General features: G+C 36.9%; 1 protein-coding gene and 1 pseudogene across 2 annotated transcripts in view; one reads left to right on the top strand and one right to left on the bottom strand.

Annotated features, from left to right (window-relative positions):
- Positions 1-6,924, top strand: part of LOC127413999 (CD276 antigen-like) — a 7,876-nt gene extending 952 nt beyond the window's left edge. The window contains exons 2-5 of one of the 2 annotated variants that reach the window (XR_007892720.1): positions 1,013-1,360; positions 1,660-1,935; positions 2,120-2,233; positions 5,707-5,792. Coding sequence is in view for 1 of the 2 variants with exons in the window: in XM_051651636.1 (XP_051507596.1) it covers positions 1,013-1,360; positions 1,660-1,935; positions 5,707-5,831 (749 nt within the window). In the remaining variant the exon portion in view is untranslated. Of the gene's footprint in view, positions 1-1,012; positions 1,361-1,659; positions 1,936-2,119; positions 2,234-5,706 lie in introns of both variants that reach the window. The other variant, XM_051651636.1, reaches the window with a different exon arrangement.
- On the bottom strand, positions 6,204-27,511 carry LOC127413796 (butyrophilin subfamily 1 member A1-like; annotated as a pseudogene).

The raw sequence follows: 27,511 nt of genomic DNA, 5'->3' as shown, positions 1-27,511 counted from the left end.
ATAATGTATAAATAATGTACACCACAACATGGTATGCACGTTTTTACCAGCTATTTAAAATGCCAAATATAGACTTTCTACACAGAAGGACATTTATATCATGAATAATGAGTTTCAACCTTAGACTTTTTGGCAAGGCACATGGATAAGGGACTGAAAAGTTCTTTGTTTTTCTAAACAGACTTGATTCGAATATCCGTTTTAATCAATTAATAGCTTAAAGTCTTACTGTTTAAAGGAATTACTAAGGAAACGGTTTTAAAACTCTTGTACACCCACTAGTTTCACTGTCAACAAATGTGTAATCATGTTGTCCCCATGTCTCTATGAATTGAGACTGCAAAACCAACATTCTAAAGACATTGGGGCAATATAGAAATGATTGAAATTAAATGTGCAAAGCTAACAGTATAAATGTTTCATCATTGAATTCATAAAGTCAAATTTTTGAATTTGTAAATTATTTGTGACCATTTTCACCAATCTCTCGGAGCCTTAGAATTAAAGGAATAGTCCAGGTTCAATACAAGTTATGCTCAATGGACAGCATTTGTGACATAATGGTGATTTCCATAAAGATTAATTTCGACTTGTCCTTCCTTTTCTTAAAAAAAAGAAAAGAAGCAAAAATCGAGGTTACAGTGAGTCACTTACAATGGAAGTGAATGGGGCCAATTTTTTAAGGGTTTATAGGCAGAAATGTGAAACTTATAATTTTATAGATGCGCTTACATTAATTCTTCTGTTAAAACTTGTGTACTATTTGAGCTGTAAAGTTTAAATCGTTTTTGAAAGTTCTGGCTTTTGTGAGACTAGTCCAGGAGAGTAGTCCCTGCAGGCTACAGAATGATACGCATCCCTTTAAATGACAACTAGTCAAGTTAATTTGAAACATTTTAACTTGTGATGATCATGATGTTGCTCCATCTCTCAAAGAGTATGATTGTTGAAGTGCAGAAGGGGGTGTTTCGTCAATAAGTAACTCTCAGTACTTCTTGCTGTTTCCTTCCAGCCTCTTTTGAGGTGAGTGTCCCTCATAAGCATTTGGTGGCAATACGGGGTCATCCAGCTGTACTGGGCTGTAAGTTCACTCCTGATTCCGACCTCTCTGACTTGGTTGTTACCTGGCAGCGGCACGAGGATTCACGGGTCATCCACAGTTTCTATTATCAACAGGATCAATTGGACAGGCAGAGTCCAGAATACCACAATCGAACCTCACTGTATATTTCAGAGCTTGGAAAAGGAAACGCCTCTCTAAAAATAGCAGCAGTAAAGCCGAAAGATACAGGCTGTTACATGTGCATAGTGAGCAACGCCAAGGGATCGGACAAAGCAATATTAGATGTGACCTATGGAGGTATGTTTATGAACGATACTCTAAAACCTTTATTAATAGAAATAAGCCATGTTTTCAGGAGCACCCTGCTTCCTTTTCATTTTCATTCCCAAAAATAGCTGATCTCTGTCATTTTGTTTAGAGAAATCACAGGTAAAAACAATTATTGAGGCTATAGTGATAAATTAATTTGACACAGATATTGTTATACACAGATAAAAGTAGGTATTGTTTTTATGTAACTTTTTCCAGTTTTGTTTGAGGATTCCATTAATGTATTCATCTGATTGTGTGTGTGCGTTTGTGTGCATGTATTTTAGCTCTTTACTCGGAACCCAGGTTGAGCATTCATGTGAACCCCACTACAGTGACAGTTCAGTTTGAGACGGAGGGATTCCCTAAACCTGAGGTGAGCTGGCTGGGGGAACAGGGTCAAAACCTTAGTCATCACCTGGAGCTCTATGACCAGACAGAAGATGGACTTTATTCCATGAAGAGCAGCTATGATGTCCAGAAACCAGTGATTAATGTTACATTTACACTAAAGAACCACCTCCTCAACCAGAACCTTCAGAGGCATGTGATCATCAGTTATGGTAAGAACCATATTTCAGAGTGCAAGAGTGTATATAAAAATGTGTGTAAAGTAGAGTGTGTGAGGAGGTGTTCACTGTAGGTAGATGGTAAACGCATGACATCCATTAAATGGTATGTTTGTGATTTGTTACCCTCATTTTCCTGCACTTTAACAACACTGAACTCCTTTGTCTGCATTTGCAGATAGGTTGGATTTTTGACTTGACACACCTTGAAGACTTAAGAAGGAAGGAGAAAGACAATGATTCTGTTGATACTTCTGAAGACTTGAGTTTCACCTGTAATAACCGATAAATTGTAAGAGCATAGCTAAAGGCTGAAGTCATACTGGGCAGAATATTGCAGTTTCTAACAAAGACAAATAACATGGGACACCTTTAATGAGACATATTGTGCGGAAAGGTGTATAGTAAAGGGATAGTTCAGCAAAAATGAAAATTCTTTCATCATTCAACTCTCACCAGTGGCACTTTCAGCTGTACGGTCATACGTACAGAGGTGGGTAGAGTAGCCAAAAACTGTACTGTAGTAAAAGTACAATTACTTAAAAAAAAAAATATATATATATATATATATATAATTTCTCAAGTACTAACATAAATAATTACTTGAGTAAGAGTAAAAAAGTATCCAATTAAATAGTACTCAAGTAGTGAGTAACTCGTTACTTTTACTCCCCCTATATTCCATTACAGAATACACATTGAACATGTACTACAGAATTATTATTAATGGAAATTATGTCATCATTCACCATCATGTTGTTCCAAACCCATATGACTTTCTGTCTTCCATGCAACACAAGTAGATATTAGACAGAATGTTTGCCTGAGTCACTATTTACTTTCAGTGAATGTGTTTATTTTTTATATATATATATATATATATATATTTGAAAGTGAATGGTGACTGAGACGCAAAGCGTCACACTGGTTTGGAACAAAATGAGGGTAGGGAAATTATGACAGAATATTAAATTATGGCTGAGCTATCACTTTAAAAAGATAGTTTTCCCAAAAATGAAAATTCTCTCCTCATTTACTCGTCCTCATGCCATCCCAGATGTGTATGACTTCCTTTCTTCTGCAGAACACAAATTAAGATTTTTAGAGAATAATTTAGCTCTGTAGGCCAAAATTTTGATGCTCCAAAAAGCACATGAAGGCAGCATAAAAGTAATCCATAAGACTCCAGTGGTTAAATCCATGTCTTCAGAAGTGATATGATAGGTGTGGGTGAGAAACAGATCAATATTTGTCATTTTGTGCTAGAAAGCAGGGGGCCACCCATTGTAAAGAAGTAAAAGTAAAAAAAAAAAATGATTAGAAATTTACTTGAGAGTAAAAATAATTAATTAATAATTGTATTTATTTATCACACATTATATGTTTGCACATATACAGTGAAATTCTTTTTTTTTTTTTTTCACATATCCCAGCTAAGCTGGGGTCAGAGTGCAGGGTCAGCCATGATACGGCGCTCCTGGAGCAGATAGGGTCAAGGGCCTTGCTCAAGGGCCCAACAGTGGCATCTTGGCAGTGCTGGGGCTTGAACCCCCAACCCTCTGATCAGTAACCCAGAGCCTTAACCGCTGAGCCACCACTGCCTCAAAAAGTTACACAAGTAAATATCATGCATACCTTGAGCGCTCCGACTGACCTGAGAAATATTTTCTTTTAGAATATCTCAGCAATAATGAAGTGTGTCCCATTTTTGTGTTGGCTGTTTGAAAGAACTAGCGATGATTAATTCGCAAATCGGACATTCTTTTGAGTCGTTTCTTTTCAGTGAATTGGCCAAACTGGCTTGCAAAACAGTCTGAATCGATTCGTGATTCAGTCCAGTTTGTTCAGACCGCACTCTCTTTGTATCTTTTGGAGCGGTTTCTCACTCATTAAAACAGTATCGGGATATTTACGAACACGGAGAACAAACAGCACTGGATAAAGTGGATATTTACCTACAGTGAACAGAAACAAAAGGCTGCCTTTTGGATAGGTAATTTTGAGAAACTTCAGCAAGTGCTCTGCCAATTTAAATAAGGGGCTGTTCACAACGGATGTGTTTTTTCAATCGTTTAGCATGTAAACATTTGCTAGATTGATGTCTTCTGACAACTGCGTCATGTTTCACTGTGTTTTTAGCATCTCTCTCACAGGAGTGCTGCATTTTTAGATGCCGTGTCTAGTTAAAAAGAACTGTTAAAAACGCATGTCGAGACACCTGTGTTCTGCTCTATTTGTTGCGCCGTGTCTTGGTTTTTTAGCATGAAAACTTGTTTGTTCTGACTGGTTACTGTCTTTTAGAAATGCTTTAGCCAATAGTTACATGAATGCTACACATACCCGATAAAATAAATAAAATGCTTCTCTCAAAGTCACCAGAATTGAATGGTTTGGTTTTGTTTTTCACAACAACAAAAAAAATCACCACAGGAGCATGCCACCGGACCCCCCAGATACTGTATAAGGTTATACTTTTGTCAGATTCCTGCGTGGACCCTCAGATGAAATGCTGCAGGTGCCCATGACCCTCATGTTGTTTCAAACCTGTATGAATTCCTCTCTTCCATGAAACACAAAAGGAGAGCATTCTGTCATCAACAGAATGTCATTTTAGGCTGCACTATACCTTTAAATGATTGATGTGTGTGTGTAGTAGAGGTAGTAGTAAACATATGTAGGCTACTACATATTTACTAATTTTGGGGGATACATGATTCAAAAGAGCTCAGAAATGTTGATTCCTTGCTATTTTGGGGTGCTGTTTTGTGAAGGAGGAAGATAATTTGAGTTCTTTTCCAGTCTTGGTTAATGAATTTAATAAGTGATGTTTGTCTTAACCCAAACCAAAAGACAATATACAATAAAACAATTAAAAAAAAGGGAAAAAAAGAAAACCAACAACTGAGGATGAGTTAAGCTTGTTTGACTGTTTGTCTAGATTAAGATGTGAACCAGGCTTAACATTATTTACCTTATAGATCTTGGACCAACATTCCTACTACCAACCAATCAGATTTAAGGGTTAGCTGTCCTCTGAGTGACTGATTATCCATATACTATATCAGTGTCCATAAAGCTACTGGTTATTTGTACTTGCAGTATCAGGATTTTTTTTCAATCCTGTATCAGTATCAGTTTTTAGAACTAATAAATCTAACAGACGATGACAGCTACACAATAGCAGACCATAACACAGTAGCAAGCTTTGTTGTGCTAACTTAAATTAGCCAATGGTTTATACTGTATATCCATCCATGTAAAAAAAATTATATATATATATATATATATATATATATATATATATATATATATATATATATATATATATATATATATATATATATATATACTCTCTTAAAGAACACAGGCCTTCTTTTTCAGTGGACAGTTTTCCCTGATACAGACGTAATCTCACATTCTCCACTCAGTTGAGACATCCAGGATAAGCACACAAATGCACCATTGTGTGTAAAGAAACAAATAAATACAGATCTAAACCAAAACTACCCCTTTAATAACAGCTGTAAACAGAGTTTGCCCTCGTATTTCAAGTGAAAGAATTCAATAATGGACCTGAGTTTTGACTTTTCTACTATTACTTAAGTTTAAATGTGTCTGTGCAGGCATAGCATATAGTGATTTAAGTCCTTTTGTGTTTGCTCTTCTACAGTTTCTGCTCTAATTGTTCAGACCCTGATCTAAATTTAACAGTGGATTTGACACTCTTTCAAACACTTAACTGAACTGTCTTTTTTTATGTTTCAGATGAGGACAAGGCCACAAGTCAAGTGATCATTGCAGTTATTATCCTCTCCATGGTTTGCTTTCTCCTAATTATTGGCATTTTGTTAACAGTGTGGAGGCGAAACAAGCAGGGATATTCCTTGTGATGAATCAGTACAGTTAGTAATTGTTGTTGGAGCTGTGGCCTAGCGGTTTGGGTACATGCTTTGCCGTGTTGCTAGTTGTCATTTATCTGATCATTTCCAGATCCTGTCCACCCCTCTACACTCATCATTTCCTATCCTTTCTATGCTGTTCCTATAAGTAACAAAAAAAGTTGTAAAAAAAAAAAAGATTGTTAATCATTGGCAGGTCTCATTGTGTTATAACTGAATAGTACACACCAGCAAAGTTAATAAATGGTCAAATACATTTACGTATGGGTGTGTGCCGAAATACATTTAAGATATTTAAATCATTATGTAATGCTGTACCTTTTTGAACACATTTTCAGGGTGAAGTTTAAGCACAAGTTCAGGTCACAGACAGGTACCATTGTTATAATCTGTGTTGAGTTTACTGTCTCGCAGCTGCCGGATCTCTTGGACTATGATCTGTCCTGTTACATATGTTGTGGCTTAACCATGCTCAGATTCAGAGAAAATGGAATGAGACCAATTTATAATGTAAATGTGACTTGACAATGAAAAAACTTTGAAGCCCTTTTGTTTTGTTTTTTAGTTGCAGTGTTGAGTTTTGGCTTTGTAGGGCATTTTATATTTCACAGTTGTTGTTGTTTTTTTTATAATTATGAATGCCATCATATAAAATAATTTATTTAAAACAGAATCAACTACCCTTCAACCACAAGGAATACAGTCCGAACATTTAGATTTTTTTAATTAAATCTAATATTTGTATCTATTACAATAAACATGATTCCATACTATGGGGAACCATTTTTTTTATTATTATTAAAAAATATATATATATATATATATTACCTACAATAACATTGGTAATGCACTGAAACAAATTTTTTTTTAGAGAAAAAAAATATATTTGTGTACAATGTTTAGAAACTATGTACATTTATTCTGACCTCTGCACTTCAGTGTTGTCCTGTTAGAATAGTATTTGCAGTATTACCTGTTGTCAGTGTTGACACAGTGTACAAGTTAACAAAATTCTGTATTCTAAAGGCTTGTGCTTGGCTTTTACCAGTGTCTTGTATCCTAGCAATAAATTCTATGGGAGACAGCTTTTTGTCTGTTAAACTTATTCAGTGTGGTTAAACTTTTGTTAGGCTTGATTATTGTGTAATGTGGACAGTAAATATTTGTACCATAGCAGTCAGTTTAACAATTATGGCCTTTAAATTCCATCTTATCTCTTTTTACAATTCAACTGAAAAATATGTGAAGAATAATGTTTCTAAACATTACAACTGGCAAGTCTGGACCAGTGATTGAAACACAAAAAAAATCACTAAGCAATAACAACTGATCATTGTCTTTGAAAACTTACAAAGATGTCAGTAATTAGTCAGCTGCGCCCTACAGAATCAACTAAATAAACGGAAAAATCTTTTATGTTTAATGTTACCACAGTTCTGTACTGAGCTAGCTTATAAGCGTTCAAATATTTTATTACTTTACAATCCAACTGCTACAGTATTTGACTACATACATCCATAGATATAAAAAAAAAAAACAACAATACCTGTTCTGTACAGCTGTTATTAACTCACATTTAAAGGGATAGTTCACCCAAAAATGAAAATTCCCTCATTATTTACTCAGCCTCATGCTATCCCAGATGAGACAGCTTTTTGTCTGTTAAACTTTTGTTAGGCTTGATTATTGTGTAATGTGGACAGTAAATATTTGTACCATAGCAGTCAGTTTAACAATTATGGCCTTTAAATTCCATCTTATCTCTTTTTACAATTCAACTGAAAAATATGTTGCCCAGTAAGTAGGGAAAACTGACTCAGAAACACACAGCTCGGAAAAAAACAGTGTGTTCTATTGTGTAATATTTCTTTTTTTAACGGCCATGTTTGTGCTTTTTATACTGTGCTCATACTGCTACTTGTTTGTTTATATATATATATATATATATATATATATATATATATATATACATACATATACAGTGCATCCGGAAAGTATTCACAGCGCTTCCCTTTTTCCACATTTTGTTATGTTACAGCCTTATTCCAAAATGGATTAAATTCATTATTTTCCTCAAAATTCTGCAAACAATACCCCATAATGACAACGTGAAAGAAGTTTGGTGGAAATCTTTGCAAATTTATTAAAAAATAAAAAAACGGAAAAAAAATCACATGTACATAAGTATTCACAGCCTTTGCCATGACACTCAAAATTGAGCTCAGGTGCATCCTGTTTCCACTGATCATCCTTGAGATGTTTCTACAACTTGATTGGAGTCCAGCTGTGGTAAATTCAGTTGATTGGACATGATTTGGAAAGGTACACACCTGTCTATATAAGGTCCCACAGTTAACAGTGCATGTTAGAGCACAAACCAAGCCATGAAGTCCAAGGAATTGTCTGTAGACTGAGACAGGATTGTCTCAAGGCACAGATCTGGGGATGGGTACAGAAATGTGTGTGTGTGTGTGTGTGTGTGTGTGTGTGTGTGTGTGTGTGTGTGTGTGTGTGTGTGTGTGTGTGTGTGTGTGTGTGTGTGTGTGTTCACAAAAGTAACAATTAGTGTTTGAATTATTATTTTCTTGGAGGTGAAAATAAACTGAACATGTTCAAGTTTATGTAAGATGCTGTTTATCAGATGATGATGACAGGAATACAGTTTCATGAGGGCATATTAAAACATGTAAACATTCTATTATCAGATCTTTTATCACACATTTAGAACTATAATGTATATTGTGGTTCTTTTTTTATTTTTATATATATATATATATATATATATATAATGTTTTTTTTTGTTTTTTTTTTTACACGCAGTTTGCTATAATTATGTATCTCTTTTTAGGGGGTAAAACACTGAATGGTGCATCTTCAGATCAGCTGAATTTTGCCAAACCTTTTAGAATCCGTAGAGGCAGACAAAAAAAATTTAATTGGAGACAAAAAAATAACAACTGCTGGAATGTACGTACAAATGACTTCATAAAAAGATGTGTACAAGGTCAAGATATATAAATCCACCATTATCACACAATTTAATTTTTACTGTATTCATATTTGGTCTGAACTGCTGTTGAACATCAGACTATTATGAACCACAATGCCCTCATCAGCAGTCTGAATCAGACTGCACTAAAAGACATTGCATTAAAGAGCACATTTTTTCCAATAACATAAGTTGCTCCATGACCTTGGAGTAAAAAATGAACAGAAAGGTCTGTAGTGATGTTGACAAGAGACTCCACAAATAAGTGCATCCAGCACAATTTTGAGAACATCAAGGTTTTGGGTTTTGTTCACAGGTAGGGCAGCTTTCTTCGTTGTTTAATCAGTAAAAACATCAAGATGACAACCAGAGTTACACTGGCTATTGCGAGAACTATGACTGCAATCCTTCCATCTCCAGTCTCACCTGAAACTGATATAAATAGATGTGTTAGATGTACAGTATATCATACCTCAAATGTTAATTATTAATCTATGTTTAATAAGATGAGTTAATATCAAACTACATTCCGATCATGCTGGAGATAAGACTGCATAACAAGCAGTTGCTGGAAGACAGAATCCTAATACCTGAATAAAACCACTGAAGTCCTTGCACAGACATGTATGAAATTCAATAGCAAGGAAAAAAAGGCTACAAGCAGCTTGCATATTGAATTCTTTTGCTTGGAAAAAAAAAAAAAAAAAAAAGGGTAGTCACCTTTGAACAGCAGGAAAACATGCATAGGAGAATTAACTTTATTTTCATGCATGAAACTCTTGAACACAGCAGAAACTCAGTCTTCACACAGATATTATTGATGTATGTCTAGATTAAGATGTGAACCAGGCTTCATGTATTTGTCTACCCAGTACAATGCTATGATTTTGTTTGACTTTCTTAATGTGCTAAATGTGACCTTAATATCTGCAGTCAAATCAAGCACTCTACAATGTAACTTGAAGCGTTTCCTAGTGACTTGAAAGACACAGATGAAAACATAGTCCAACAGTTAACTTGCAAATCTGCACAAACTAGGTTTTCCAACCCAGCTAGTTGAGTAACTATGAAATATGTAACAACCCAGCTAGTTGAGTAACTTACAGATGAAACATGTAACAAAAATGAGGCAGAGTAATCTGCTGCTATGCCTGCTGTTTCCCACGATTCACAAACTGGCATCAATCCTTTCTCATGTCAGCTAGTTATATATTTGTCAACTTTGGATCAATGCAGCATGTAACAGTAAATGCAAAACATTTAATTCATGGTTGAGCAAATAAAGCTTCTTCGGCAAAACATTATGCTAAATGTTTAATTTCCTCATTATGACACACTTTTGTCTTGGTTCAAAAGTACACAATCAGGTCAAAAACAAAAAAAGAGGTTGTCATTATGACTCAGTTATGAGTACAGATGGCTATGTGAACATACTTTTGCAGGGACTTTGTGAACACTTTCAGACAAACTCTTATTCTAGATGACATGCTAACATGTCTGTGAGAAAAAGATTATGAATACTGGGATACTTCCATTTCCATGGTAAATGGGTTTTAATTTAAATATAACTACACTTACATTCAGACATACACATACACACACATTATACGTCACATCACTAAATGCTCTCTAAAGTGAACACCTCACACTTCTTTGCACACATTCTGAATAAAACTCTTGCACACTCAGCTCAGTCTGAAATATAGTTCTTACCATAGCTGAGGATAACAGATCTCTGAAGGTTCTGGTTGAGGAGGTGGTTCTTTAGTGTAAATGTAACATTAACTACTGGTTTCTGGACCACATAGCTGCTCTTCATGGAATAAAGTCCATCTTCTGTCTGGTCATAGAGCTCCAGGTGATGACTAAGTTTTTGGCCCTGTTCCCCCAGCCAGCTCACCTCAGGTTTAGGGAATCCCTCCGTCTCAAACTGAACGGTCACTGTAGTGGGGTTCACATGAATGCTCAACCTGGTTCAGAGTAAAGGGCTAAAAACATACAAACATTCAGTAGAACATTTCTGTAGAACTCTGTAAAATCTCATAATTTTTATGCAGTTCAAATAACAGAGTAGAGATGGGCTTTATGTGATATAAGATATTTTTAGCCTTAAAAGGATAGTTCACTCAACTGAAAATTCTGTCATTATTTACTCACCCTCATTTCAAACCAGAAACCTTCTGATAAACACTCAGATGTTAATCAGAATGACAGCCTCAGTCACCCTTCACTTTTATTTCATTTAAAAAAAAAAAAAAAATAGATTAAATGAAAGTGAACGGTCATTGTGGCTAACAGCATGTTAAATGATGTATATTTTTATTTCTGGGTGAACTATTCCTGTAAATGCCTTAATCCATTAGAGTAAATTAACCTATTTAGTTGAAAACTTCATAAACAGCTTAACCTGATACATACAGCAAATAAAAATGGCCGAAACAGCCGATTTGTAAATACAAAGTTTAAAGCTTTTTTAATTTTTTAAGTGTTTTTAGGTGTAGTGTGCCACAATTTTTTAAGAATAATGTTTCTAAACATTACAACTGGCAAGTCTGGACCAGTGATTGAAACACAAAAAAATCACTAAGCAATAACAACTGATCATTGTCTTTGAAAACTTACAAAGATGTCAGTAATTAGCCAGCTGCGCCCTACAGAATCAACTAAATAAACGGAAAAATCTTTTATGTTTAATGTTACCACAGTTCTGTACTGAGCTAGCTTATAAGCGTTCAAATATTTTATTACTTTACAATCCAACTGCTACAGTATTTGACTACATACATCCATAGATATAAAAAAACAACAATACCTGTTCTGTACAGCTGTTATTAACTCACATTTAAAGGGATAGTTCACCCAAAAATGAAAATTCCCTCATTATTTACTCAGCCTCATGCTATCCCAGATGTGTATGACCTTTTTTCTGCAGAACACAAAGATTTTTAGAAGAATATCTTTGCTCTGTAGGTCAATACAATGCAAGTGTATGGTGACCAGAACTCCAAATAGGCAGCATAAAAGTAATGCATACAACTCCAGTGGTTAAATCCATATTTTCTGAAGTGATATGATAGATGTGGGTGAGAAACAGATCAATATTTAAGTCCTTTTTTACTGTAAATCTACACTTTGACTTTCACATTCAGCCACCTACTGGTTGGGGCTGGTCAAATGTGGAACTTTATAGTAAAAAATGACTTAAATATTGATCTGTTTCTCACCCACACTTATCATATCACTTCTGAAGACATGGATTTAACCACTGGAGACTTTTGGATTACTTTTATGCTGACTTTATGTCCTTTTGTACCTCTTTCTGAGTACTGGTCACCATTCACTTGCATTCTATGGACCAACAGAGCTGAAATATTCTTAAAATCTTTACTGGTATTCTGCAGAAAAAGAAAGTCAAACACATCTGGGATGGCATGAGAGTGAGAAAATTATGAGAGAATTTTCATATTTGGTTGAGCTATCCCTTTAATGTAATAACCATTAACACATGACACAGTAATGACTTTTCCACTACTTTATCATTATGCTGTTTTCCCGAAGCTATCTATAATAATAAAAAAAGGCTTCAAAAATAATTTTTGTATTGTCATATAAGTCCACCATACCCCCGCAGTCTAGTTCTATCAGCGTTTTTCCTGTCCCTTTAGCATTGCTCACTTGACAAAGGTACTGGCCTGCATCCCTCAGTCCAGCTGCAGACATTTTTAATATTTTAGCAAGCTCTGAAATGTACAATGAGGTCAGATTGTGGTATTCTGGATTCTGTCATTCCAACTGATCCTGTTGATAATAGAAACTGTAGATGACCCTTGAATCCCCCTGCCCTTGCCAGGTTACCACCAAGATGGAGAGATCAGGATCAGGTGTGAACTCACAGCCCAGCACAGCTGGATGACCCCAAATAGCCACCAAACTCCCCTCTGGAACACTCACCTTAAAAGAGGCTGGAAGAGTGTGGCCAAACTTAAAATCTAATGCAAGAGATGTTCCCAGCTTTTTAATCTAAACACATATTTCATTTAATTTTCTTTTATATTTATTTTTATAATTTGTTTTATACATTTACTTTATTTATTTCCAACTAAAAATAAAGGTTAGGTCACATGTATTCATTGTCTTGAAAACTTCATTGCTCTTTAAATTCTAAATACTCCAAGTGAGAGGCATCCCCCTGCACCTTTAAAAGAAAATCTTAAAAGAATATTCCAGGTTCAATACTGTATATATAGAATAGTTCACCCAAAAATTAAAATTCTCATGTAGTTAATTAAAGGTGCTGTAAGCGATTTGTTTCATGGAAAGGAACGCAAAAAAAAAAAAAAGAATTCTAATCCTTAAAAGATATTCGTCCTGAGATATCTCCCTGATATCTCCCTCTCTGAGATATTTCTGTAAACAAAAATGTGTCTGCGGGCCACGGCCTCTGATGCCTTCTGCCTGTCAATCATTTTGGGCTTTCTCATAATGTGTTAGTTAAGTAGATCACTGAGGCATAATGCCGTTGTCAGATTTATAATATTTGTCTGATGGCGGGGTTTTGGAAAGAGGGGGCGTGGCTAATTCAGCAGCTCAGTCTCATGAAAATTCCAGAAAGCTAAAATCGCTTGCAGCATCTTTAAGAGAATGTTTTACAAAAACAGCGTGGCAGGTGGAAAACAATCTCCGGAAACATACATAAAATACATAAAAACATTTTTTTTTTTTAAATATTCAAAACATTTACAGAAATTATCTAAAATGCTTATTATTAGTTTTTACTCGCCATCATGCAATACCAGATGTGTAACTCTTTCTTCTGCAGAACACAAACAAAGATTTTTAGAAGAATATCTCTGCTTTGTAGGTCCATTCAATGCAAGTGAATGGTGGTCAGACATTTGAAGCTCCAAAAAGAACATAAAGGCAGCATAAAAGTAATCCACATGACTCCAGTGGTTAAATCCATGTCTTCAGAAGCGATATGATAAGTGTGGGTGAGAAACAGGTCAATATTTAAGACTTTTTTAACTATAAATCTCCAACTGATCAAAGGTGGAGATTTATAGTTAAAAAAAAAAAAAAGGCACTTAAAGCTGAACACAGCTGATTTTCTGTGTTAAAATACTCTCTCTAATCCAAGCTTAATATTCAGAGACAACTATAAGTAAGCCATTCATAGGTTATTTTTCTTAAAAACTTAAAAGCACTGTGTCTCTCTGGCACTATGAAAATTCCTCTGTTTGTTTTGAGACCCGTCTATACAAACACAATAACATTGACTCAGCCAGTGGTGTGAGTTGGGGGCAGGACTATCTCTTTGTTTACCCAATGGCAGATGGGGACGTATTCAGAAAGCTGTTTTTGAAAAAACAGCGATTTGCGATTCTGTTTGGTGGTGGTGGTGGTGGTAGTGGCGCAGAAATTACAAACTTCAGCTTTAAATAATGATCTGTTTCTCACCCACACCTATCATATCGCTTCTGAAGACATGGATTTAACCACTGGAGTTGTATGGATTACTTTTATGTTGCTTTAATGAGCTTTTGGAGCTTCAAAGTTCTGGCCACTATTCATTTGCATTTTACGGACCTACAGATTAAATGATGAGAGATTTTTAAATTTTGGGTGAACTATCCCTTGAAGCTTATCGACAGCATTCATGGCATAATGTTGTTTACCACAAAAATAATTTCAACGTGTCTCTCAAGCAACAATCTGGGTTACAGTGAGGCACTATAATGGATGTGAATGGGGCTAATCCGAAAACGTTAAAATAGCCCACTCTATGTTTTTAAAGTATATCCATAATATAGGAACCAAAATACATGTTAATATGATGTTAGTGCAATAAAATCGCTAACCATTTCTGTGTAAAATTATTTCCAATTTTCCAATTCCGTTGCCATGACGATGTAACACCACAAACGCGCTGAAGTCCCTCAAAAACAGTAATTTACCTTTACAGCTCAAAATAAACATGTTTGTACAGAAGAATTAACGTAATTGCTTTTATAAACTTTATATTTCTGCCTTTAAACCCTAAAGCCTCACTGTAACCGATTTTTATTTTAAAAAATGAAAGACTAGTCTTTCTGTAGTGGCACAGGTCTTTGACTCTCTGTCACTCTGCTTAGGAGCTGTGCTGGGTATGTTACTCATCATGTCTGGAGTGACAATGTGTGTGCTGAGTTCTGTGTCTGAGATAGAAAGCACAGGCTCCACAACATAAGTGACAACTAAAACAAGCTGCTGGACAGGGCAGTGAATGTGGAGAAAGCTGGGCTTAAACTCTGGACCATGGATCCGGGCATGTTGATGCACACATACTGTGCGTTCATCTCATTGACAGCTAAGTGAATTTTACAGGAATCAGTGTTAATAATGCGAAAGTACCCAAGTGTACTTAAATACCTTTATTTTAAATGTCATTTACATTCTGAGGTTATATTTTTTTTGAAGTAATATTTGAAAAAAAAAAAATTAAAAGCTTATTCATTAGTGAGTCTCTGCATGTGGTAAGATCATTGTTACTACTTTGCAGGTTTCAACATGATTTTATCTGTAATTTCTCACCATAATGTGTAAAAAAGGCAATTTTCATAACAATCTTCAAGTTCAGTTCATGTGTGTAATAGGGAAGGGGTGTCTCTCTCCTGCATCATGTCCAGTCTGGATAGGGTGCTGAGAATTCCCATCTTTTTGTTCCTCATGGGAACCCCTGGTCTAATAAACACACAAAGAGCAAAACAAGGTGTTCAGATGATTAATGTTAACATGGAAGTCTTATAATAGCTAAATATGCAGATATGCTAGGACTGCAACATCTAATTTCCTCTATCTGTGTACTTCCGATATTGGACTGATAATATCACTTATCATATATCACATGTTTTCACTTATTATAACAGCTGGCAAAATTATGTCAATTCAACAAATTTTCAGGAAAAACAGAGGACTGAGGGAAAAGTCCAAAAAAGTCTTGATTGACAGTATGTTTACAAATACAACACTAAATCCTGAAGGTTTAACTGCTATCTCATCACGTCTGTGATGTAAATGGCACTACTGTAAGAAGGAAAGCATTTTTTCTGCATCAAGTAGCATCATTTGCATTGTTTATTTGTTTTTTGTTTTTTTAGAATTATTGTCTGTGGATCATACACTATCAGCAGTGGCGAATTCTCAGGGCCAGCAAAGCCTTCTCTGCTGGCCTAACATGCCAAATAAATCAATATTTTTCAACCTTTCATTCTCAATCACCTTTTTGCATGTATTTTTAATCGATTACCACTCTTAATTAATCTACAAACAAATAGAGAAAAACGAAAAGTTTATCCAGAATTTATTCATTGATGCTTATAAGCAAAGTGTGACAGCTGTTTCACATATCACATGCTCAAAGCAGCGCGTGAGTCTGAGCTCCACCCCTTCAGGCCTTCAGAATTTCCACAGAATCCCTCAACAGTGCAAATGAAATGAGCAATTAAAGTCAGATTGTCAGATTCATCAGCCAATCAGATTGATTTATTTGTTCTTGTGGGTGTGATCTTTAGGATATGTCCCGGTCGAAGCCTTCTAGCTGACCTTGAGTGACGCAATCACGTTTTAAGTGACGTAATTTGAAAGCGAAGAGCGCGAGATCTATAGCTGACGAGTCGGCTGTCATCACTGCTGTTATTGCCGTTGAGAAAGAGATCCTTATTGATTTAAAAACACGAGCTGTTCCACATGACCGTGTGATTGCTTAATTTATTAATCATGAAAGGAGGACTGATTTTCACTTCAAGTAAATTGGTAAGTGCTTTTTGCATTGTTATAGCAACATCAGGAGTTTTCTAAGTGTAAATTAGGCTGCTTGAGCATTCAGTGTCGCATCAAGTTTTGAAAAGTAGTGCTGCTTTCCATTCAACTCGGAAAGTCGGATTTTCAATGGAATGCATCTTGAAGTCAGAATTACAACTTGTAGGCTCGTGCAGAAATTCTCAACTCCGATTTCGCCGAGATGCGGGGGCATGATGTCACAAACATGTTGACACTCAGGGAGATATACAAAGTAAGTGATAAACATTCACTTTATTAAGTAATATCGATAAATGAGTTTGTTTCCACATTACATGATATTAAAGCTTGTTTAACAAACGCCTGCAGAAACAGGTGCATAAAACATTATAATCTCTTTTGATAATCGTACACCTGAAGCACAAATGCTAGCGCTGCAGCATTGTTTATCAGTTGGGTTGCTAGGAGACATCTCTAATGAGAGTCAAACCTCTGCTAAGCTAAAGGGAGCGCTGCAGTTCTGAATATCGGGGAATGGAATGCATTTATGGTCAGAGATATCAAGTAGGAATATCCCACATCCAACTTGAATTGAACGCAGAACAACCGTGTACCCTGACACGGTTGGCTTAATATTGCAAGCAATATTTAAATCACAAATATTATTCGATAGATTTTTCCAGGTATTATAGACCTCCTTGGTAGATTCATATAAAAAAATTGTGATTTTTGAATGTCTGTTCGGGAGACATTCATTTCACAATGAATCATGCTGCAGTTAAAATTAGGCTTGCTTGAGCATTAAGTGTCGTTTCAAGTTCTGGCTTTCGTGCGTGGGCGTGTTTTTAAAATGTCAATTTGTATTATTAGTTGACTGCCACGTAATGCATGATGAAGGCATACAGTGTCTTATTCATTGTGAAACTGTGTTTTCTTAATGGTATGAATCGCACTGAAGGCCTAGACTTAAAATGTATAGTGTGTATATATATATATATATATATATATATATATATATATATATATATATATATATATATGTCACTATATTGCCAAAAGTATTCACTCATCTGCCTTTAGACGAATTAGACGAATATGAATTTAAGTGACATCCCATTCTTAATCCATAGGGTTTAATATGACGTCGGCCCACCCTTTGCAGCTATAACAGCTTCAACTCTTCTGGGAAGGCTTTCCACAAGGTTTAGGAGTGTGCTTATGGGAATTTTTGACCATTCTTCCAGAAGCGCATTTGTGAGGTCAGACACTGATGTTGGACGAGAAGGCCTGGCTCGCAGTCTTCGCTCTAATTCATCCCAAAGGTGCTTTATCGGGTTGTGCAGGCCAGTCAAGTTCTTCCACACCAAACTCGCTCATCCATGTCTTTATGGACCTTGCTTTGTGCACTGGTGAACAGTCATGTTGGAACAGGAAGGGGCCATCCCCAAACTGTTCCCACAAAGTTGGGAGCATGGAATTGTCCAAAATCTCTTGGTATGCTGAAGCATTCAGAGTTCCTTTCACTGGAACTAAGGGGCCAAGCCCAGCTCCTGAAAAACAACCCCACACCATAATCCCCCCTCCACCAAACTTCACAGTTGGCACTATGCAGTCAGACAAGTACCGTTCTCCTGGCAACTGCCAAACCCAGACTCGTCCATCAGATTGCCAGATGGAGAAGCGTGATTCGTCACTCCAGAGAACGCGTCTCCACTGCTCTAGAGTCCAGTGGCGGCGTGCATTACACCACTGCATCCGACGCTTTGCATTCCACTTGGTGATGTATGGCTTGGATGCAGCTGCTCGGCCATGGAAACCCTTTCCATGAAGCTCTCTACGCACTGTTCTTGAGCTAATCTGAAGGCCACATGAACTTTGGAGGTCTGTAGCGACTGACTCTGCAGAAAGTTGGCGACCTCTGTGCACTATGCGCCTCAGCATCCGCTGACCCCGCTCTGTCATTTTACGTGGCCTACCACTTCGTGGCTGAGTTGCTGTCATTCCCAATCGCTTCCACTTTGTTATAATACCACTGACAGTTGACTGTGGAATATTTAGTAGCGAGAAAATTTCACAACTGGATTTGTTGCACAGGTGGCATCCTATCACAGTACCACGCTGGAATTCACTGAGCTCCTGAGAGTGGCCCATTCTTTCACAAATGTTTGTAGAAGCAGTCTGCATGCCTAGGTGCTTCACTTTATACACCTGTGGCCATGGAAGTGATTGGAACACCTGAATTCAATTATTTGTATGGGTGAGCGAATACTTTTGGCAATATAGTGTATATATAATTTTATTTTTATTTTTTTATTTTTTTTGGACCCCAACTCCTTACTGTCAGCTGAAACCACAAGTGCCTGTGCTCAGGTTGTACCTGGATGGGACAAGTGATCTGAGGCCAGACTTTTGGCTTACCAGACAAACCCTGACCTACATCATTACCACCCTCCAAGAGGATTGTGACCACAGATGGGGTCAAGATCTTGAAATTCTGGTCTTTACATTTTGGCTGGCAAGTGCAACTTCTTACCAGGTTGTTTGCTACAAGCACTCTGTGACCACCAAGGAAAATACCTGGGCATTTTTGTGGGTTATCCCAGATCTGTCCATGACTCCAGAGTGCTCAAGAACAGCCCAATCTACACTAAGGTACTGTACCCACCAGAGGGATACCATATTTGAACTCCCACCATGCAAAAGCTCAGTCCATAATTGAGAGATCATTTGGCAGTTTGAAAACACGATGGCGATCCATCTTTTTCAAGGCCCTTGAAATTAAGCCAGTCTTTGCTCCAGAGGTCATAGCTTGTTGTGCTGTACTGCACAACATCTGCATTACAAATGGTGAAATCACGGAGCCAGAAGAAGGCCAACTGAACAACGATGACCCTGATGACCAGCACATAACAGACCCACAGAGTGGTGAACATACAGGAGACCACTTAGCTGCAGCCGTCTCTGCTCCAAATTTTGATGATCTTCCTCCAGCCCTACAACATTATGATTATTTTAAAAATCTGTTTCTATAAATGACTATTTACTAATCTAACATATAGTTATTATATAGTTAAACTATGAATAAGGATGTAGGGTGTTTGTTGGTATAAATCATCTTGTTAAATAAAAGAGCAAACATGACTCATATCAAACTTTTTATTCTAAATAAAAACTTTACATTTTTTCCACAGTTTTTTCAAGAATTGAGAGAAGCCTCCCTCATCTCTTCTCATTCTCTACTCTGCCCTCTCAGCCTCCCTCTCTAAAAAATCCAGCACAGAGTCCCTTCTCTGTCTCTTTGCTGGCTCTGCATCTCCATTCCCTCTCATGTCCTCCTGCTCTGGCTCCTCTGGTACTGAATCAGGGGAACTCACTGCAGCAACAATGGAGTTTTCCTCTGATGAGGCAATTAGGATGGGAGACTGGATGGATTGCCTCCCACCTATTGCCTAATCCATGAGGTTGTACCATTCCCCTGATTCAGTCCCAACTCCTGTGGGTGGCTTCCTTAGTCCTAAAAATGATTTAGAAGAATATTATATATCTTACAGAGATACATGACATTTTCATATAAAAAGGCTCTGACAGCATAAAGTCGTTCAGTATGGTTTTAAAGGAATAGTTCACCCAATAATTATAATTTGCTCTTCATTTACTCAACCTTAAGTGGTCTCAAACTTGTACGACTTTCTTCCACGGAGCACAAATAAAATATTTTAGAGATATTATCTGTTTATCTCCATACAATGCAAGGCATAAAGGCGGCAAAAAGGTTATGTGTAAGACTTTCTAATTGCTTTTTGATTAGAACAGACAAAAAAATTTAACTCTCTTTTCACTATAAATCTTGACATAAGCAGTCTAGATTTCAAGCTTGAGTCTCCAAGATTTCAAGTTTGATAACACTTCCTGGCACCATTTAGCATTCTAACATATGACATATCTAGCATAGCGTCATATGAAGTGTTACAGTTTGGTCTGTTCTCACACAAAACTGATTGGATCGCTTCAGAAGACATAGTTTTAACCATTGGAGTCATATGTATTACCTTAATGCTGCCTTTATGTCCTTTTTGGAGCTAAAAGATTTGGACACCTGCATTGTGTGAACAAACAGACGTCATATTTCTATTAAAACATCTTTGTTTGAATTCTGTGGAAGAAAGTCATAGGAGTTTGAGATAACATGAGTGTCAGGAAATGATGAGAGAATTACTGAAGATGATCATTGTTGGGTGAACTATTTCTGTAATTCAATGCATGATAGTGAGTATACTACTACAGTGTAAATTAATACTTCCAGCTGCAGGTTTTGTTTCATTGAATTGTAAGAAAATATTCACTTTATTCAGCATTGATTTTGTTCTCTGTCTTCTAAAGCATCCCTGTTTTACTGCGTGACAAAGTGCTTCAAACAATTCAGCCCGCACGTTAGACAAATTAATTGAGAAGAACCGACTGATTAATTCACGCATCGGGCATCACTTCGTTTCATGAGCCCTGCTGAGATTATGGCCGTGTTCACAATGGTAGACTATCCATACTACTCTCACTTTTTTCTTTTTTTTTTTTTTTTGCCAAACACAGGTATAACAGAAACAGTTAGAGTAGTATGGTAGTAAGCAGTGATGTGGTAAAAAAAAAGATGGGTAAACTATGAATTTCTCCGGATAATTTTGATACGACAAATCATTCATCAATATAATCGAAAACGTAATACATTTTTAAATAGTATCAATTAATTGCATTTGGTGCAAGTCTACTAAAAAGGAAGGCCTAGTGTAGGTAATTAATCAGGTTATTAATATAAATAAAAAAAATCATCTGGACTGAACACACATTCCACCAAACATATGATTTGTAAATGTTGATATTAAAATATTTTTATTCACATAAATAATTATCTGATATGAGCTACACTGCAAATACAGTAAGTATTTTGAAGCACTAAAGAGCACTAGTGTGGATACAAATTATATCATAAACAATGTATTAATGTACAATACATAACTGTTACACATGAAACTGGTGACAACTAATATTTGCAGTTTATCACATTTGCTTGCACACCTCATTGTCTGAACACTTGCCGGAAAACCAAATAAAACTAATAATTTTGACTAATTGAAGTCAGTATGTTGGCCACATTCAAAATTCTTGTCCGCATGCTTGTGTGTTTTTAATCACAGATTTCAATGGCAATGACAAGAACAACTATTAGTTCCTCTTTAGGACAACAATACCCAGAATGCCTCTTTGTCTACATCCAGAGGTGTTGGCTTACATGTGCGTGACCGCGTATCAGAGGTTGGGTAGTTCTACATCGTCAGTGTGTAGCGGATGAGCTTTCTGTTAGATAGATAAATCGGTGCACGCTTGCAAGACAAATCGAGCATGCACAGGCGAACATAACGAGCATACTTCGCCTGCCTGAGCAATGCTGGTAATGCGGTAATAAGTAGGTAAATTATATTTAATTAAATGAAAATGTGAGTAAACGCTATTTCACAAATAAAAAGGTGCGTAAATGGCGTTTACGTGCGTTTACCATCCACTACAACCCTGATAGTAAGGCATTTAGTACACAGTCCATTTGTTCCGTGGGGGGCGCCACAACACATCATCAGAACACACAGGGCGCATTTTGTTTGACACAGATTGAACGCATACTTTTTGGCTCAGTAGATCGCCGCCCCCCAAGCGATGCTGCCCTAGGCGCTCGCCTTGTCACCTAATGGGTTGACTGGCCCTGACAGCAACAAAACACAACACATAATACAACAACAGGACACACTGACTGTATCTGGTGCAATTTTTGATGCCTAATTACATACATTAACTTTAGATTACAGTGAAAAATGGATGATTAACATATCTGATCATGTTCCACATCTCTGGGTATTGGAACTTTCTTCAGTCCTGCATTCAAATAACTAATTGTTAAACACATGGAGAGAAACAAACAAGCAAAATCTGTTGCATGTGTTTTTCCCATTCAAATATCAAGTTAAATAACTTTGAATTTGAGTCAAGTGATACATCAGTGTCATTTACCCACAGACCTCACATGATCAGCACCATTTAAGATTAACTCTAGACAAATTAACTGAAAATGTAAAAATGCAGAGTGTTTTGTGAGGGTTAGGGGATAGAATCTATAGTTTTTACAGAAAAAAAATCATTATGTCTATGGAGAGTCCTCATAAGGATAGCCGCACCAACGTGTGTGTGTGCACGCGCACGCTGGGATCTGTGTATTTTAAGAGAATAACGTACCTTATCACCACCCAACAAACCAGTGAAAACACATCCTGGATCACAGGGATGTAAAGAACCTCTCTGGAGTGGTAAAGAGCAAAAAAACGCTTGCTTTATTTAGCTTTTAAACAGCACAATAGAGAGTCTATCACACAGAATGACTTAATGACTTGTGCCACAAAAGGTATTAAACAATTTACTAATAGGAAAAATGGTTTAAATAAAACAGTTTGTAACTGAAAAAGGTTTCAGGCTTGATGTTTTGTGGATTGTCTACTGGCTTTCTGTTACAGAACAACAAACTCTCTCTATGTGTGCATTTCTTGAGTCACGTGGAGCCATGTGAAGAGTGGACATGTGAATGGCGAGCTCTGCACACTTTGCTAGTTTTATTACTATTTGTGTCATAAACCAGTGAGATTCGATACACCCTGATTCTTAACTGTTCTAGGAAGACAATATGTCAAAGAATTCAAAATCCTCGGGCTCTGGAGATATTAAAAGACACTTACGTTCTCAAGCTGAAGTCCCTGAACAACAAGCCGAAAGCCCAGGACTCAATTCGGCCAGTGTTAAATATGACAACGATGCTGACGAAGGTCGTTGCAGACTTGGAGGATCGATCACTTCCATGGAGATGAAATGCATTTGTTACAAGGAGTTAGTTACAAGAATGGGGGACGTTGAGAGGCGGATCGATTATCTGGAGTCATGGAGAGGGAATTAGCTGCTAACCAAGGTGGATTGGTCCACTTTTGTTAGAAGTTTATACGGAATCATTAAAGAATAGAAACCTTCCGCCAACCATGACGCAAACCCGGATCAGTCTGATACTTAAAAAGAACAAAGATCCAAGCGAATGTAAGAGTTACCATCCAATTTCCCTGATCCTCTTTCCCCATTATTGTTCTGTCTTGCCCTGGAACCATTAGCAGCCGCAATGAGAAAGGAGGATGATTTTCCAGGGGTGGTGGCGGGAGGTATGGCGCATAAGCGTTTGCTTTGACATTTTATTATTTGTCTCCAACTCTACTAGATCTATGCCTTGCCTCCACAGAATTATTAATTCCTTTTCTAAGTTCTCAGGATACAGAGTCAATTGGTCTAAATCCAAAGCTTTGTCTCTGACAGTGTACTGCCCAGTAAGTGTTTAATTCGGACATTTATTTAAATGTTGCCTCGAGCATATGGCTGAACTCGATATATGTGTTGGGTTTTTCTTTGTTGTGTATATATGAATCAATAAAAAATGTTAATTGCAAAAAAAAAAAAAGAATATATATATATATGTATGTATGTATGTATGTATGTATGTATATGTGTGTGCATTTCTTTTTTCTTTTCTTTTTTTTATGTTTTGTACAAAAATAAAAGATATATTTTTTAACAAATATACCTATAGGAGCAACAGTAAATCCATCCCTCTCACATATAAGGAACACACAGTAACAGCAACAACAGTGAAACAATGGGTTTTAACCCTCCTATTGCATTCAGAATCCACATACACCTTTTGCAATTTAAGCTTATAAATCATTCATAATACAGAACTATATTGTAAGTCTTTAATTTAATTTAAATTTCTTAAATATTCATACATGTAAAAAGATGGATATTTTTGGCATGTTAACTGACATACAGTATAAAATTATTAATTAATATGACATTTTTTTATTATTCTTTGACATTTCAAAATAAACATTAAAAACCAGTGTGATACATGTGAAGACATATTTTATATCAACATTTCTGTGAAATTTTATTTTCATATAAAATAATATAGCATTTATATTAACATCTATTGTGAGAATTATTAGTAATTTGAATGAATTTCCTACTACTCAAAACTGCTCAATACAACTTTGTGGTTAAAATTTATGAAACCAATGTTTTATTTTTCATCTAAACATCAAAACAACTGTACAACTCAAGTATACAACATTAATACATCTTTACTATGTTTCTAAGCAAAATATATTCTATTTACCTGCATGAACTGCCCAATGTTATTGCGTGAATATGCTGCGAGCTGGTTCATCATCAGATGGCTGCAGAGCAAAATGTGGACAAATTCCTCTTTCAAGCCCTATTTAGACTAATGTGTGCATGGACTTGAATTGCCACATCCCCTTTAGACAGTAGTACCTTTGATTTAGTTTATTTGTTATGTTTGTAACATCTGTCATGTCTGTTTTGTACAGGAATGTGTGTGCCTGTTACTGTATATGTGTGTGTGTGTGTGTGTGTGTGTGTGTGTGTGTGTGTGTGTGATGCTTGTAAACAAGATGCAGTCCCAGTGAGAGACAAAAAGTGTGTGTGAGAGTATTGGAAAGATGCCAAATGTAAGTAAAGTGTTTATAAGAAAAAATCTAATTAATTCATAGATGTAAAAAAAATATATATTATTTTTTTATTATTATTATTATTATTTTTTACATAATATCTTGTGTAAAAACACAGTTGATGCCCAGGTCAATTTTGACCCATGAATGCAAAACATGTTAAAACAAATTTTTTTTTAATGGTTATATCTCTTAAAAATGTTTATTAAAAAAATTGGAAGAATTTAATAAATAAAATAAAACGTATTATGTGTATTTTGACTGTGTTGACAAAGTCACCAAGTTTGGTTCCCATACTAAAAACTTAAAAAAAAAAAAAATATCTACCTTATCAAAAATGACTCTAACGCAATAGGAGGATTAAAGGCAAAAACACTCAAACATAAAAAAAAAAAACAGCAACAATTAACTCAAATCATTTTTCAAGATCAGGTTCTTTCCCTGTCATCTAACAGAATTTGGTTTACAAGGATTTTATTGTATTGAGGTCACAATCTCCAAACACTTCAAGAGCTTGCTGGTTTAGAAAGAGGTATTCTCATTAACTCCTTTAATTAAAATTTTAAAATAGAAATGTTTCTTAATTTCTTTGTGCTGCTAATGGTTGCTGGATCCACAGCAGTTCCATGGCCAAAGCACTCCTCTGCTATCTCAGAGAGTTAGGAGTGTGTGCTCTATCTTTAAAAATGGAATGCACATGGGGTCCTGCCAGAAAAGACCCACAAGTAAATGTAAGGAGTTTTACAAAAATAAAAGTGAATTCACAAATAAATAAAATGAGATTTGCAAATAAAAAAATTATTTAAAAATATCTTTTTTAACTCACAAAAACAACTCTGTCCAGCATTCATTTGTGAATTGCGTGCATTTATTTGTGGATCGCTTGCAGTGCATTTGTGGATGGTAGCTCACATTTGTGAATTCTAAAACATTTCTTGCATGAGAGCTGCAGGCAATCCACAAGTAGGTGGACTCCACCCATCGTCTACACAAGCCAATCAGATAATGGCCACATTACTCGGACCAATCGTAGCACGTTCTATCTTAAACCAATCACGCATCATTTTCTAACAGAGCAGGACCAGAGTCACAGTGCTCTCATGAGCATGGAATCAAGCACTTACAGATATGCTCCAAGGCCGCAAACTAAATGGACGCCATCAAAGGAATACTGTGACTTAAGGTTAGTATAATTTTCTCAAAGTTATAAACATTTGCAGTGTCTTGTTAAATGTCGACAGCTAAAAATTGCCCATTTGTAGAATGTTCTGATCATTAGCTCTATATTACACAGTGTTCAAGTCCTGCTGGATTCACATTATATTAATGTATATATATAAATAACTGAAGTAATATTTCAAAGGATTTATATTTTTAGCACTTAGTGTTATGGCAGACCAGTCCAATGTTACTCACAAGAAATACTGTAATTATGTTAACCCTGTAAAACGATGCATGTTTCACTTATTTACTCAGGAAGTATATGACCAGTTTTTTTCTCTCTCTCTCTCTCTCTCTCTCGCCTCTCTCTCTCTCTCTGTCTCTCCCGCTCACTCTTTCTCTCTCCCCCTCCCTCCCCTCGTCTCTCTCTCAGATTCTTAGGAGGCGGGGAGGACCATCGGGTGGCGTCTCCCCTCTAGAGATTGGGGGGGGTGAGTAAGCCAGTCCGGATGGCACCCTGGCCTGAATCAGGCAGTGGAGGAGTGTGAAGGAGGAGGGCGTGGCCGGGCCATGAGGGTGTGTGCCTGGCGCTGAGTTGACCAATCAGCGGGAGAGGGATAAAATGGAGCCGGAGACACCAGTTTTAAAGAGAGAGAGAGAGACAGGCACCCAAAGCTGTTTGTGTGTCACCTGCTGTCATGGAAGCTACACCGTTGCGTTTAATGCAAACGTGCTTTTGTTTAGGGTTCTTGCCTCCTCCTTGCTCTTCTTGTGAACCTGTTACATTGGTGCCAAAAACCGGAAGGGAGGAAGGATGCGCTGATGGAGGGTCGCGACGCCGTGGAGGTATGGTCCGGTGGTACTGGAGCGGTTCACCAGAAGGTGGAGGAGCCCGCTGCCGTCTGCCAGGAGATGAAGGAGATGCTGCCGTCCGCCAAGGGGCAGAGGAGCTGCTGCCATCCGCCAAGGAGCAGAGGAGCCCGTTGCCTTCCGCCAGGGGGCGGAGGAGCCTGCTGCCTTCCACCAGGAGATGAAGGAGATGCTGACGTCCGCCAAGGGGCAGAGGAGCTGCTGACGTCTGCCGGGAGGCAGAGGAGCCCATTGCCGTCTGCCAGGAAGCGAGGTCTAGTGCTATCGCCCGCCAT

Source organism: Myxocyprinus asiaticus, chromosome 23 (genome assembly GCF_019703515.2).
Source record: "Myxocyprinus asiaticus isolate MX2 ecotype Aquarium Trade chromosome 23, UBuf_Myxa_2, whole genome shotgun sequence".
NCBI classification, from domain to species: domain Eukaryota; kingdom Metazoa; phylum Chordata; class Actinopteri; order Cypriniformes; family Catostomidae; genus Myxocyprinus; species Myxocyprinus asiaticus.
This window is presented reverse-complemented; position numbering and strand designations above follow the sequence as displayed.